The sequence below is a fragment of the Gasterosteus aculeatus genome, chromosome 4 (genome assembly GCF_964276395.1).
Source record: "Gasterosteus aculeatus chromosome 4, fGasAcu3.hap1.1, whole genome shotgun sequence".
In the NCBI taxonomy this organism is placed as follows: domain Eukaryota; kingdom Metazoa; phylum Chordata; class Actinopteri; order Perciformes; family Gasterosteidae; genus Gasterosteus; species Gasterosteus aculeatus.
In genome coordinates this window covers 35,397,971-35,413,027 of record NC_135691.1, presented here as the reverse complement: position 1 = coordinate 35,413,027, position 15,057 = coordinate 35,397,971, and the positions used below count along the sequence as shown (strand labels likewise).

The following is a 15,057-nucleotide window of genomic DNA, read 5'->3' as shown; positions in this document are numbered from 1 at the left end:
TGGGTGTAGTTAATGGACGGGTGTAGTTAGCACTAGTGCAGGTGTAGTTAATGGACGGGTGTAGTTAGCACTAGTGCGGGTGTAGTTAATGGACGGGTGTAGTTAGCACTAGTATGGGTATAGTTAATGGACGGGTGTATTAGCACTAGTGCGGGTGTAGTTAGTGGACGGGTGTAGTTAGCACTAGTGCAGGTGTAGTTAATGCCGGTTGTAGTTAGCAGTAGTGCAGGTGTAGTTAATGGACGGGTGTAGTTAGCACTAGTGCAGGTGTAGTTAATGCCGGTTGTAGTTAGCAGTAGTGCAGGTGTAGTTAATGGACGGGTGTAGTTAGCACTAGTGCGGGTGTAGTTAATGGACGGGTGTAGTTAGCACTAGTGCAGGTGTAGTTAATGGACGGGTGTAGTTAGCACTAGTGCGGGTATAGTTAATGTAAGGTTGTAGTTAGCACTAGTGCGGGTGTAGTTAATGGACGGGTGTTGTTAGCACTAGTGCGGGGGTAGTTAATGCACAGGTGTAGTTAGCACTAGTTCGGGTGTAGTTAATGCACAGGTGTAGTTAGCACTAGTGCGGGGGTAGTTAATGCACAGGTGTAGTTAGCACTAGTTCGGGTGTAGTTAATGCACAGGTGTAGTTAGCACTAGTGCGGGTGTAGTTAATGCACAGGTGTAGTTAGCACTAGTTCGGGTGTAGTTAATGCACAGGTGTAGTTAGCACTAGTGCGGGTGTAGTTAATGGACGGGTGTTGTTAGCACTAGTGCGGGTGTAGTTAATGGACGGGTGTTGTTAGCACTAGTGCGGGTGTAGTTAATGGACGGGTGTTGTTAGCACTAGTGCGGGTGTAGTTAATGGACGGGTGTAGTCAGTGCCTGTTTAGTGTCGTAGATCAGAGGTCTTCAACGTCTTTCATGCCAAGGTCGCCCAAACTGATGGCGAGATGGAGCAGGGACCCCCTATTCTACGGAGTTTGATCCGCCATCTTTTATTTTTGAGCTCCGCCCTCTTTAGACGTGAACATGAATGGATCTGATTGGCTGCAGCCTGTGATGTCGTATCAGCACAGACCCCCTGTTGAAGAGGAATTATCAGCGATCTTGGTTTCCTGATGATCGACTCATGTGACATCGCTGCCTCACGCAGATCTGTGACCAGCCCGTCTCCCTCCCACCTGTCTGTCTGCAGCCCGAGCGGGGGAGGCCACGCGGAGGCCAGCCCCCCTTCTTCCCCCCCGCCGACCCCCCAGATGAGGAAGAGGAGGCTGTACAGCGCCGTGCCGGGACGCACCTTCATCGCCACCCGGTCCCACGTCCCTCAGGGGCCCGGGGAGATCCAGCTGCACCGAGGGGAGAGGGTCAAAGGTCAGTGGGGTCAGCGGTGCTTTAGTGTCTCTGTCCCGGCGGTGCGCTGACGCCACGACGGGGGTCTGCAGTTCTGTCCATAGGGGAAGGAGGATTCTGGGAGGGGAGCGTGAAGGGACGGACCGGCTGGTTTCCTGCCGAGTGCGTGGAGGAAGTCCAGATGAGACAGTACGACCCCCGGCTGGGTGAGTACTGACTGACATGTGCAGCACATGTAACACACATATGTGTATGTGAATCTGTGATCCACGCGTGAATGTTCCAGAGACGAGGGAGGACCGCACCAAGAGACTCTTCAGACATTACACCGTAGGATCCTACGACAACTACACCTCCTACAGGTAGGACACCGTCAGCACTGCAGGGCGGAGCTTCACAAGCACATGACGCAATGCAGAGGAAATATCTTAGTTAGTAACTCAAAATAATAAATAACACAGTGAATACATTGTACCCAGTAACTAAAACCACATTTATATAGAATATGATGCTTTCATCTATTTATTGACCACATTTCCTTAAAGCACAAATAAAATAATAAAACAATACGACTAAAGAGGTCAGGAGATACAGTGAATAATGATAACACATTACAATGCAAGAACAAGAAGGGAATTAAATATATGTTATAAAAGACAACAGATTGTTCAGTGAAATGTAATAATATAATACATATATATGTAATTAACACAATAAAAACATACAACTTGAAAACACAGAAAATGTATAAACATTATACATAAGCATGTACAGCTGTCATACTCAACACGTATAGAAACACATGACATGAACGCCATCGTTACATATATAGCGTATTCTATTTACCAATTTATTTACCTACACTTATTTTCTATTTCTCTATTTTTATATACGTTTGAAAAAGGAAAAAGCAACTGTAACTTAAGCCAATTTAATCTCTGCAACTTTCAAAGTTTTCAAACGCTTTTTATTGTACATTTTGTTTTGAATTCTTTCATTTTCCTTTAATTGTTAATCAGCTGAGCAAACCGACTTTTTCTTTTCTTTCCATCAGCGACTACGTGATTGAGGAGAAGACGGCCGTGCTGCAGAAGAGGGAAAGCGAAGGATTCGGCTTCGTCCTCAGAGGAGCTAAAGGTAGGAACAGGGGGACGGGTGGAGGAGCGGTGGGTGGAGGAGAACAAAGAACAGTGAGTCTCATCCTGAGGTGCAACCCCCATCCTCACCTGTAAGAGCAGCAGTACTACTTAAAATACTACTCTTACAGGGGCATCGGGAATCGTACTGTAAGGACGGTGTGTAACAGTTAAAGGCATTTTAGATATAAGGATGAAAATCACCTGAAATTAGAAATAGTTTTTGTTGCCTTGAATAGAGGGGTCTACAGAAGGGACAAATCCAGCAGTGGCTCCAGATGTGGCCCAGATGGAGGTAGTCATGGTGACGTCACACTTTGGTTTGGGGCCTGATGTTTTGAAGCCTCAAGTCATCTTGCATTGCGGCCGTTTCTTTTGGCAACCTGGAAGTTACCGTATAAGACCTGTAGAGACCTGTCAATCATTGTGTAGCCCCGCCCCAAAGCATCCTCTGCTTTATGGTCTGTTTGATTCTACAATGTTTACTGAGGGAATAAATCAAGAGAGAAGTAGAGTCATTTCCTCATAGACGTCTATGGGAGCAGAGGAGTCGCCCCCTGCTGGTCACTACAGAGAAGTAGAGTCATTTCCTCATAGACGTCTATGGGAGCAGAGGAGTCGCCCCCTGCTGGTCACTACAGAGAAGTAGAGTCATTTCCTCATAGACGTCTATGGGAGCAGAGGAGTCGCCCCCTGCTGGTCACTACAGAGAAGTAGAGTCATTTCCTCATAGACGTCTATGGGAGCAGAGGAGTCGCCCCCTGCTGGTCACTACAGAGAAGTAGAGTCATTTCCTCATAGACGTCTATGGGAGCAGAGGAGTCGCCCCCTGCTGGTCACTACAGAGAAGTAGAGTCATTTCCTCATAGACGTCTATGGGAGCAGAGGAGTCGCCCCCTGCTGGTCACTACAGAGAAGTAGAGTCATTTCCTCATAGACGTCTATGGGAGCAGAGGAGTCGCCCCCTGCTGGTCACTACACAGAATGCAGCTTTGACTCCTGAAGCTCTGATCTCACTTCACCTTTTACCGTCGCCTTTTTCCCCCCCCTATTTTTCAAGCCGAGACCCCCATTGAGGAGTTTGCCCCCACGCCGGCATTCCCTGCCTTGCAGTACCTGGAGTCGGTGGACCAGGGGGGCGTGGCTTGGAGAGCGGGGCTACGGACCGGGGACTTCCTCATAGAGGTACAGGCCGGTCCTGTGACGCGAGGCACCCAACACGAGGGCTTCTGGTGGCTCACATGTCTGCGTGTCGCACAGGTGAACGGCGCCGACGTGGTGAAGGTGGGGCACCGTCAGGTGGTCTCTCTGATCCGACAGGGGGGGAGTCGACTGCTGATGAAGGTCGTTTCGGTTTCCAGGAAATCTGAAACTAACCTGGTCCGGAAGAAAGGTTGTTTATCCATTTATATTGAATTATGTTTTTCAACGCTTGTGGGGTTTCTTTACATTGATTACATCCATTTGAAATTAACCATTAGTATGAATTTAAATCTGTTACATGTTTTACAAGTTTTACAAAGACAGAATTTATCCCTGAATACGTGAAAGGGAAATAACTAACTGGTTAGTTGGGCGAAAAGTCCATCTTTTCTTTCTCGATCTTTGTCACCTGACTTCTCCGAGGCGTGAGATGAAACACAAAAAGCAAATTTAGTGTGGTGACAAAACGCGTAATAAATCAGCCTGAACTTGAGATCTTGAGGTTGGTTCATGTCTTGTAGCTCCGCCCCCTCCGAAGCGAGCCCCCAGCACCTCGCTGACGCTCCGATCCAAGTCAATGACCGCTGACCTGGAGGACATAGGTAAAACAAACACACACACACACACACACACACACGCACACGCTAGCACCTCAGAGTGTGTGTTGTTGACCTTTGTTCTATCTGCAGCCAGGAGGAGGCGCTTCGGTGAGTCACATGGGTCCGATGACGTCGTTGTGGTTGTTTTTGTGGCTTTCATTTGTTGTTGTGACGTAAAGCTGTGGTGACGATAATGTTGGTCATGTTGCAATGACGTCATGATGTTAAAATAATGTCATGTTGTGTCTGGGGATCCGTGTAGTGATGTCATGTCGTGGTTGGTTGTGATGTCATTGTTCAGTGTTTTGTTATATTTGCCCTTTTGTTCATCCTCTTTTCTTTGCTTCATCCAGACAAGCTGGACGAGATGTTGGCCGGAGGTCAGCAGGAAGTCGTCCTGAGGGGCCGACCGTCGGACGACTTTAGGGCGGCGACGGTGAAGCAGAGGCCGACGAGCCGCCGCATCACGCAAGCCGAGATTAACGTGAGACGAAGGCAACGCCGCACCGTACACAGGCTTCATAGCGCTTCATCTGAATGACTTTATTTCTGCTTTAAAGGGGTAAAAAAGTAGTTTCAAGCCCGGCTTGTAGTCATGTGCCTCTGCGTTTCCCTACCTAGGGGTTGCGACCCCAATAAGGGGTTGAGAGATAAATCTGAGGGATCCTGAGACAATTCAAAGGGGCGGAGCCACAGAAACGTTTCTAATTTCTCTGATTTAATCCAGTTCATTATTATTTCTTGTTGAATATGTACGTATGTTTGGGTGAAAGATGAAAGATGAAGAAGAAGTTTCCAGCTCAATAACGGAGATGCGACTTTTCATTGTCAACCGTCACATTACATTTGTGAGTAAACGCTCGACCGTGTCTGCGTCTGCAGTCGTTGTTTGAGCGGCAGGGTCTCGTGCCGCCGTCGGCGCCTCAGAAAAGCACCATGGCTTTACCTCGAGGGATGTCCAGAACCAAGAGCTTTGGTGAGACCTGCACACAGTATTTAACATACTTATTATTAATTTATATACTACTCCTCACTGAAAATAAATCTTCATTATTATATATGCCTTCAATGTATGGTCAAAGTAGTATTGTATTTTTTAAATTTTATTATTTAATAAGTATTTAACATTTGACTTTTTTCACATGTATTAATGATTAATATAATTTGTTTCTTTAAATTCAATAAATTAAATTATTTACAAAATGTTATTTACCAATTTTAAGTACATTTTAGGGTGTATTTGTATTATTTCCCTGTCTCCTGGTTCCAGGCACGCCCGAGGACGACAGGATCTCAGCTCTGATCAATGAAAGTCGGTTCCCGCGAAGCTCCTCGCTGACGGACAGCTTCATCCCTCCTCCTCCTCAACAGGCTCCGCCCCCTCCTCCTTCAGCCTCCTCCTCCTCCACTTCGCCGCTCTTCCTCCTCGACTCCGGCCCTCCTCCCTCCTTCCTCCCGCCCCCTCCCCCGGCCAGAGGGGAGGGGCTGACCCGCTCCAGCTTCAAGCCGGGGGCAGAGCCCAGGCTCCAGGAGCTCTGCGATTCGCCAACGCGGAGCCACGCCCACGCCGAGCGTCAGAGGAAGGCGAGGTCGATGATCATCTTGCAGGACACGCCGCCGCAGCTGCAGGCCGACGCCCACGCCGCCGCGCACGCACTGCACACCGCCACGCATCACACCCCTACGCACACCTCCACGCACACGCATCACACCCCTACGCACACGGCTACGCACGCCACCACCACCACCACCCATCACACCCCCACGCACACCTCCACGCTGTCTCTGCACAGCACCAGCCCCGCCCTCGGCCATTCGCCACTTTCACGCCGACGAGGACGACCAATAGAAAACCCGTACGCCAACGTGGGACAGCAAGCTCCGCCCTCCAAGCCCCAGAGGAGGAAGTCGCCTTTGTTAAAACAACTTCCTGTTGAGGAGCAGGGTCAGTCTTATTAACGCGTTTGTGATTTCTTCATGTACATCAACATGTTGTGAGCACAAAGATCCAAGTTGTACCAAATATGAAGCTTCATTCATAACGTGGACATTCAAATTATAAATCAGCATTCACGTTCAAGTTCATTGTGGTATTTCTCTTATTATATCTTCTTCTTCTTCTTCTTCCAGGACTTAGAGACCTGGACTTGCTGAAGGTGGATGGAGGTGGACACGGCAGCCCGAGTCGGGCGGAGCTCTACCAGCAGCAGGTCCTGTCGGAACGCGCTCGCGTTCAGGGTCGCAGGTCGTCTCTCTTCCTGTCGGTGGAGGGGTCCGGGTCGGAGAACCAGGTGCCACCCCTGCTGACCCTCAGCCATTCCATGGACGACCTCGGCGAGCTTCCTCCGCCGGCTCCGGTCCTGTCGCCCTCGCCGACGCCCCACACCTTCCTCCACCCGCTGACCGGGAAACCTCTGGGTCAGTCGCTCACATTCCTTCTGTTACAATAGTCAAGAGACAAAAAGGGACCTAAATCACAGCCCTGAGGTACTCCAGGAAGTATAACTGGATCTGGCGGAGATCATTGATGTTTACACAAAATAGAAGATACGTAAAAAAAGAGCGGATAACCTCGGACAGAAGTCTTAGGGTGGAGTCTTTAGGTACTAGGAACTAAAATGTTCTCTTCTGTCCTCAGACCCCTCATCTCCACTCGCCCTGGCACTTGCTGCACGCGAACGAGCGCTCACTGCCCGAACGCCGAGCCCAGAGCCCAGATTAAAACACGTCTCTGCCTCCACCACACCCGTCCCGACCCCCGCCGCCAGCCCCGAGGGGAGACACAAGCGCACCCCTATCACCACCCCGCAGAGCAGCCCCGAGCCCCGGTCCAAACGCACCACCCCGCAGACGAGCCCCGAGCAACGCGCCAAGCGCACCACTCCGCAGACCAGTCCTGAGCTCAGGCACAAACGCATGACCCCGCCTTTGTTCCCTGACGGACAGGTGGAGCGCCCGGAAACTGAGGGAGGAGTGACATCACCTGCCGCCCCCTCCCCTGAGCGCTGGAGGCCCACCCCATTGCCTCCGCTGGCCAACGAGAGTCACCCTGCTCTGATTGACAGGCGCAGAAGCCTCACAGTGGGCAGCTCAGAGGAAGAGGGCGGGGCTTACACAGTGACCCTCCCACCAGCGCTTTTGTCGTCCAGTGACGAAGAAACTAGGGAGGAGCTTCGCAGAATCGGCCTGGTGACCCCACCCGCTGCCTTCGCCAGTCCTCCCGCTCTGCCTCCCCCGTCCTCCCTCAGCCTGTTGCCACGGCGAGTTGGGGAGGGGGGAGGCGAGAGTGGTGCTGAATCCACGGGTAGACGAGGAGATGAGGAGGAAGGAAGTGACGAACGACACCACGACAGCTCCTCCCCCAGCTCCCTCCCTCCCTCCATCACCCTGGCTTCCCCTGCGGATCCCTCCTCCCCACAGGTCGCTCACCCTTCCCCGTCCTCCCCTTCCACCTCCCCCATCGGTCTCAAGCCCCGCCTGCGCTCACCTATAGGTCGAGGCCGCTCCGCGCTCCGTGACCCGCTGCTGAAGCAGTCGTCGGACAGCGAGCTCCTCCCGTCGGCCGTGTCCGCCTCCTCCCCCACCTCCCCGCTATGCTCCTCCCCTACCGGCGGCGGTGGACGACAGCCGCGTTACCTGTTCCAGAGGAGGTCGAAGCTGTGGGGGGGCGGGGACGACCGCGAGGAGCGGCGGGGCTTTGGCCCGGACGAAGGCGGGCGTCCGGCTGCGCTGGGAGGTCAAGTGTCGGCGTCCGCCGCGGACCTGAGCAACCGGTCGGCGTCAGCGCTGGAGCTGAGCGGCAGGGCGGGCTCTGGACTGGATCTGGCCAATCGGCTGCAGCTGCTAAATAAAGACAGTCACTCACTCGGAGAGGAGCCAAGTCCCCTTGATCCGGGCCGGAGGTCCCCAGTAGGAGGTGCAAGGTACTGCCAGCCGCCTCCGACCGTAAACACTGCAGTGTGGCTGATCAGAGGTCTACGGTGTGCGTGTGCGTCTGTGTGCGTCTGTGTGTTGTAATGGAACCTGTTGTTTGTGTTGTTCCAGATGTGCGGACAGTGAAGGCAGTGAATCGTAGGTTTTTATCTCTGGTAAACATTTCTCGTTATCGCTTACGGGGTGATTTTCATTTGCTACCGGCTGACTAACACTTAATTACTAACTACTGACCCATCCGTCGTTTTTATGCAACCTTGGAATGGGACATTTTCTTAATCGCAAACGTACTTGTCCAATTACCGCTTAGCAACTGCAACAAGGCCTGTCATGCTTTGTATTTCTCAACATGTGGCTTTAGGCCTTTTACCAACGTCTGAAACCAATAACGCGAGACCCGTCTTTCACTTTAACTGCTCCAACAAAAGCCGCAGACATTGATACATCCGACTAACAAGCAGGAATGGGCTTAAGGCGCTCAGGGTCACGTTAGCTCTGCTGTCCTGTGCTGGTGAGGATGACGACCTTTGACCTATGGGAGCGACTCGTTCATACGGGCTGTGATGTGTTGCAGGTTGTTCTCCAGTCTGGGCGAACTCCACACCATCTCCCAGAGGGGATACGGCGCCAGCTACACGGTCCGACCAGGGAGCCGCTACCCCGTGACCCGCCGGAGCCCCTCCCCCTCCCCGTCCGACAGGTTGATAGGCCACGCCTCCTCCACCGCCCCCTGCTCCGAGAGACCCGACCTTAGCTCGGGCCGCGGCCTCACTATTCTGAAGTCGTCCAGCCTCAGCCTCCCCTCGGAGCCCAAGGAGGTTCGCTTTGTCATGCGCAGCGCCAGCGCGCGGACCAGGTCCCGCTCGCCCTCGCCCTCGCCGCACGCCTCGCCCTGCCCGTCCCCGGTGCTGAGCGGGCCCCTGCTGGCCCTACGGCCGTGGAGGCAGCGGCCCCTCAGCCTGTGGAATAAGTACGATGTGGGCGACTGGCTGGAGAGCGTGGGCCTGGCCGAGCACCGCCAACGCTTCCAGGAGCACGAGATCGAGGGCTCCCACCTGCCCGCCCTCACCAAGGAGGACTACGTGGAGCTGGGCGTCACCAGACTGGGGCACCGGATCAACATCGAGAGGGCCCTCAGGCAGTTGCTGGATGGTTCCACTTGACATCTAACCTCCGACCACTGACCTCTAGACATCCCGAACTGCGACCTCATAGGGCCTCTGGTCATGTCATCTCTCTGACTAGAATATCTTAGCAGTGACTGAGACCGTTTTACCAACGTGGACTTCAGCTCTTTGACTCATCAGCTCTTTCATCAACCCCAAGTGGACTGGAAGCCCCAATCTCTTACTTCATATCTCGATTCAGTTTGACCTCTGGGTCTAGGGCCTCGTGTATATTGCGTAAAAGCCCCCAATTAAATGCCTCTATTTTAAAATCCCAAGTGAGTCATCCTGGGTGCTCTGAAGTTTTACGTTTTTAGAATAGCCGTCATTTCCAATGTGTAGACGCCCTAACAATGCGCACCTTGTTGGTCAAAGCTCAAGCGCTTTGGACTTCACCGCCAAGTAAATCAACCTCCACTGCACAGAAGTTGAAGAGAAGGAAATTTAAGTTAAAGCTGCGACCATCCGGGCAATGTTGTTACGCCACAAAAAGAGACAAAAAAGGGTTATTGAAATCCTGACTAATCAACCACCCGTTGACCACAGCTATCTACATTAGCTCACTGAGCTAATCGGGGGTCATTGATCAAAGAGCTGATCCGACAAACTGATAAATATAACGAGAAGGGTTGTTTTTCCTCGCGCCATTCCGCTTCCCCAGACGAGTTCAGCCGGACATTATTTGCGAGCAACAGTCTCCTCCTTACCGATAACATCGGGCGATCAGTGGAGAATATTACTCCGTCTTTTTCTTGTGATTGTCTTTTTTTCTTCCGAATATCACCCATGAAGACATTTTCTGTTTTAGTTCGCAGATCATTTAGAATTTTACGAGTAACAAGTAATAATAACGTGATGGTGATGACTTTACAAAGTTTATAATAGTATGGAAAAAACGATTTTGAGTTCCCTATGATTTGACGATGAGTTCAATTTCGGAGGTTGTTTCGGTGACCTTTGAAATCCCTGATGATTTGTCAATGAGTGTGACTTTGTGCTGACGTGCCGTGTGTTTCAGGGAGAGCTGCAGCAGAGCTCCAACTGGTTTCTAACCTGCTTATTGAGGGCTTACTGTACATGGTGCTATCTGTTTAAAGCCATCTGTACAGAAAAATACCTTCCCCTCCTTCCTCGCACCAACACAACCACTCTCAGCTTAAACCCCTCTTCCCTTAAATCTAGTGTTCCTAAATAGTCCCTCAAGTGTGGCTGTACCTGCCAGGACCAGGCCATATATGGAGTTTCCTCCTTGCCATATTAGGGATTTATTTCCCTGCCATAAGTGGAGTTTCCTCCAGAACATACGTAGGGTTTCCCCGAGTTAAAAGCAGGCCTCAACAGATGCCTGATTACGATGTGTTAGTTTACGAGTGAAAATGTGGTTCCTCCTAAATTTGTTGCCAATTCAATTTTAATGCAGAGCTTCGCACAAAGGGTTTATTCCGGCTCACAAAGCTACACAAAAAGTTAAACTTTACATTACGGGCGGAAATCACACCTAATTTTATACCACTGCACTGGAAGTATTCTGCTTCGATTCATATTTTTGGGCTTTAGCCTTTGAAATCACAAAGAACCTGTATTACCGGGTTGGTGGAGCAGCATTCAAAGAGCACCGTGATGCACATTTGAACAACATACCATAACAAAAAAGAAAATGATGAGGTCAATGGACATTCAGAGCTTTGTGTGAAAAAACAATCTCGATGTATCGCCAGCCCTAAAATAAAGAATTCTAATCAAGCTTTACGATTAAAACGTTTTGTAATGCTACTGCTCTGCTAGCTGACGCACTTTATACTTAAACCACATTATGCAAAATCTGTGGACACTACTTTTAAACAACCGGTCGCTTCTTTTGCCGTCTTACCAGGAGACCCCTGTCTCTGCGTCCAGGAAAGACGGGTTTAGTCTAGCTTAGCGCAGAGGTTTTAGCCTAGCTTAGCACACAGACTGGACGCGGCTGAAATCAGAAGTGAAAATGCACCTTACCACCGCCAATTTGTCAGAATTACATGTTGTATCTTGTTAGCTAGCAGCAGTGGAACGTAACTAAGTACATTTACCGTACTGAGGTACCTTTTAATCGTTAAAACCCACGTACCTCTATGTTGTTGCACGCAATAGAGTTAAATATAGTAAATCAGAGTTCCCTGCAAGTCCCAAAAGGTGTGTTTATTCACTCACAAGCTCTGTTAAAACAGATAATACTCCCCAACTCTTTGTCACATTGCTAAACCTGAACTAGATAAACTACCTGACAAGTTCCAGTCCCGCCTCTCAAAGCACAATCAACGCTCCAGTGCCTGTTTCCACAGCAACAAACCTACTTTATCAAGGTAGTTATTCCTGACTGAAGTACCTGCATTCAAGCTGAAGCCCAATCACGACTATCGAGTTGCAAGTTCACGGGTCCCTTTTATGTGAAAAGGTATTACCTCACAGAGGTATAGAAGGTATAGTCTTTGTACGGCGCATTACAGTAGACTTTATAGCCTGTATAATATATTATGGTTGAATAATGTAGCTATAGTGTAATATATAAAGTATAATAGACAATAAGATGTATACAGTAATATTTTAGTAGACCGTAGTCTATTAGGGCTTTAGTGCGATATTCAGCCTTTGTATTGAGCCACACATCAGCTGTTAAACCCTCACACTCAGAGAGTAACTTAACTAACTCGTGTGAGGTCATTAATGTCGACAGTGACATCATCATATCATCAATTCATTACCGTATGTTGCAGGCGTAGTTATTCCCGTTTGGTCTAATCTGAGAGAAACATCCCTCTTTCATTGTACTTATGTTAAGCTTTTACCATTTTATAAGTATCAAAGTTTATGAATAACTAAAATTCTGCCTTTGTTGGTCGGGTGGTTCTTTACTACAGTTTACAACCTCATTGCTGGAGCTTAAGCCTTTTTAAAATGTCATCTGCCCTCAGATAGGTGTCTCTTGGAACCCCGGTTACTCTCACACCTGACAGCATCTGGCCGACAATCGTTGGGTCTCAGGCGGTTTAAAGTTTTTGTATCTTCTCTGAATAGAAATATATTAATGTGACAATCAATTTGTACTTCGTATGAACAATTGTGAAGAAAATTACATGGAACTTTCACATCACAAACGTTCGGCCATGCTTGGCCTTTTTTTGGCTATTTTATCTTTCAAAGATCACGTTTCTTTTTATGCATTACAAACGGTCCGGGGCAACGGATAATTCTTCCTGTGTATTTGCTGAATGTGTTGTCAACAACACTCAGACTAAAAACAGAACGCTTCTGGTCCCAAAAAACAGCAGAATTCTTCATGTGAATGAACAAGGAGAATCTGTTTAAAGACACATTGTTAAAATTTGACTTCTTACGTCCAAACATCGAGATGTTGAATATTTACAATAAGCGCGTTGAAGCCGGAAAGTGTTAATACTCTGAAACGAACCCGGTCACGTTGATAATATATGATGCGAACAAACTGAGTTCATTGACTTGGACGAACGCCGAGTTCATCAGATCGCAATTGTCTCCAAAGAGTTGCGAAAAAGTCAAACCTTAAAAACGTGCAGACTCGTCGATGTCCCGATGCCTTCACCCGCCCACGATGTTCGCTAACGTGACCTTCAACGCCAGTAAAAAGAGAACGTAGCTGTTTACGCTCAGTGGCTATCACATATAAACCTTATGTAGTATATATTGTAACGGACTGTGGTCTACTGTGCACAGTCCTCCACCAAATGTCAAGGTGTGACAGGGAGTCAGCGATGGAGAGGTCATGTGACCTCCTGACCTCTGACCTCAGCTTCCATTATACCCCGAGCAGACAGACAAGCTTGTTTGCTTATCGAAGGATTTCTCAGCCAATCAGAAACCAGCAAATCCTGCCGCGAGTAAATCGGAAGCGCGTTCCTCCGCTGGAAAAAGTAGTTCCTTTCTTAGACACTAATAGTTAACATCATTAACATCATTCGACATTAAGAAACAACATAAACGGATCCCTTGTAATTCCCACATTTGAAGTGATATAAGCATCTAACAGTGAAAACATTTACATGCACATTAATATTCCACTATTATTACAAAAATGTGCTGAAACAGCACAGTCTGTTAGGATACTCTGAATTAACACGTGTCATATGTTGATATTAATTGTAGGACGTAAGATATGGAGGGATATTTATTTTCATGAGCCACGTATTATAATTTCTGGCACAAAAGAAAATTTCTGTGCACGTAAACGTAGTCATTGACAGCAGCCACTCTGTATCACTTTTTTATGCTTAAAATATATTTTCTTTCTTTAGTCGGAAGATTAACAAAAAGCTGTATTAAAATAGGTTGTGTCTCGTTTTCAAACATCTACTTTTAGCCTGAAACGGCCCCAAAAAATACAGCTCACAACCAAAATGGCCGCCGCCACCATCTGATGTTGTTTACCATGGCGACGCCTCGGCTTCCTGCTGATTGGCTGAGAATCCTGGCTTTCTTACCTGCAAGTGAAACCTTCCTCCTCCTGATATTCACCTAGTTATAATGGTTTAATGGTTACCCTCCTCCTCCTCCTCCTCCTCTCTAGCTTCCTCTTTTTACAGTATGTTTGTAGTTTCTTCTGGAGTGAGTGGTGTGTGTGCACTTGTAGTTTATTTTCTTCCCTTTTCTAAAAACGAAGAGCACACAAACGACAACTGATGGGCTCTGCAACGCAACAGATTGTAATCTTTATAATAAACTGTCATTTATTACAAAGTTAACTCTTCTTTCCCGTCAGTTCTTTCGCGTTCAGTGTTTTTTTGTCTTTAAAAAAATAATTTGACAGATAAAACATAATACCCATTGAGGTGTTTTTATTTAATAGTTTTTCATCTACATTTGTAGATTTTTCCAAAAGTCCCCTAAAGGAGTTGTTAGATAAAGCCTTGTTTACATATTTATACATAACATTTTACACACATTACAAACAGTAATTATCTTAACGTCGGTTATTAAAGTTTCATGTTAATATCTGTTTGTAACATCTTTTTTATGAAAAATAAAAATGTAAAAAAAATAAATGAATGATACAACGGTGACACTAAGGCACAAACTGTGATTATATAATTACAAACATATATCACATGCAAGACATTACAGGTCAGTTAGCTGACGCTTTTATACAAAGCAACTTACATTGCATTTTTGATCCTAACCCTTTTTACCTTTTTGCCCAAGGAGCATTTAGCGCTTAGGTGTCTTGCTCAGGGACTCTTCAACATGGGGCAGCCAGGACTTGAACCACCAAACTTGCAGTTGCCAGCGCACCCTGTCTACCTCTACGCCACGACGACCCCGAACGTGACCCACAAACAATACTGGTCTTGGCCTTTTTTTAATATAAAATTTATATATGAAAAGCGAAAGATTCAAATCCTAAAATGTTCATAGAATATTACAAAATCTTGATGTAAACCGGAGGGCGCTGCTGGTCGCGTCCTGACGTCCTACGGTAAATCTAGAGACCGGTCTCTCTTCTTCCCTTTTTATCCAAAACCCTTGAACGTGCGATCTTTAACCAACTCTCCTCCTGTCTCCACCGTAACAACCTCCTGGACCTCCACCAGTCAGGCTTCAAGGCCGTTCCACAGAGACTGCTCTCCTCGCTGTCTCAGAGCACCTCCACACTGCTAGAGCTCCTCTCTCTCCTCTGTCC

The 15,057-nt window shown here is 48.2% G+C and overlaps 1 protein-coding gene across 22 annotated transcripts in view; it reads left to right on the top strand.

The window, feature by feature from the left end:
- The window catches only part of shank3b (SH3 and multiple ankyrin repeat domains 3b), a 24,716-nt gene extending 10,594 nt beyond the window's left edge, over positions 1–14,122 (top strand). For 5 of the 22 annotated variants that reach the window (XM_078100792.1, XM_078100801.1, XM_078100809.1 and 2 more), the window contains 14 exons: positions 1,138–1,355; positions 1,427–1,540; positions 1,621–1,696; positions 2,389–2,471; positions 3,531–3,655; positions 3,731–3,863; positions 4,195–4,380; positions 4,626–4,756; positions 5,155–5,248; positions 5,543–6,217; positions 6,403–6,690; positions 6,911–8,195; positions 8,317–8,343; positions 8,780–14,122. In XM_078100792.1, the coding sequence (XP_077956918.1) occupies positions 1,138–1,355; positions 1,427–1,540; positions 1,621–1,696; positions 2,389–2,471; positions 3,531–3,655; positions 3,731–3,863; positions 4,195–4,380; positions 4,626–4,756; positions 5,155–5,248; positions 5,543–6,217; positions 6,403–6,690; positions 6,911–8,195; positions 8,317–8,343; positions 8,780–9,368 (4,024 nt within the window). In that variant the 3' untranslated portion in view covers positions 9,369–14,122. Of the gene's footprint in view, positions 1–1,137; positions 1,356–1,426; positions 1,541–1,620; positions 1,697–2,388; positions 2,472–3,530; positions 3,656–3,730; positions 3,864–4,194; positions 4,381–4,625; positions 4,757–5,154; positions 5,249–5,542; positions 6,218–6,402; positions 6,691–6,910; positions 8,196–8,316; positions 8,361–8,779 lie in introns of all 22 variants that reach the window. The other 17 variants (XM_078100806.1, XM_078100808.1, XM_078100804.1 and 14 more) reach the window with 11 other exon arrangements.
- Positions 14,123–15,057: the final 935 nt, after the last annotated feature.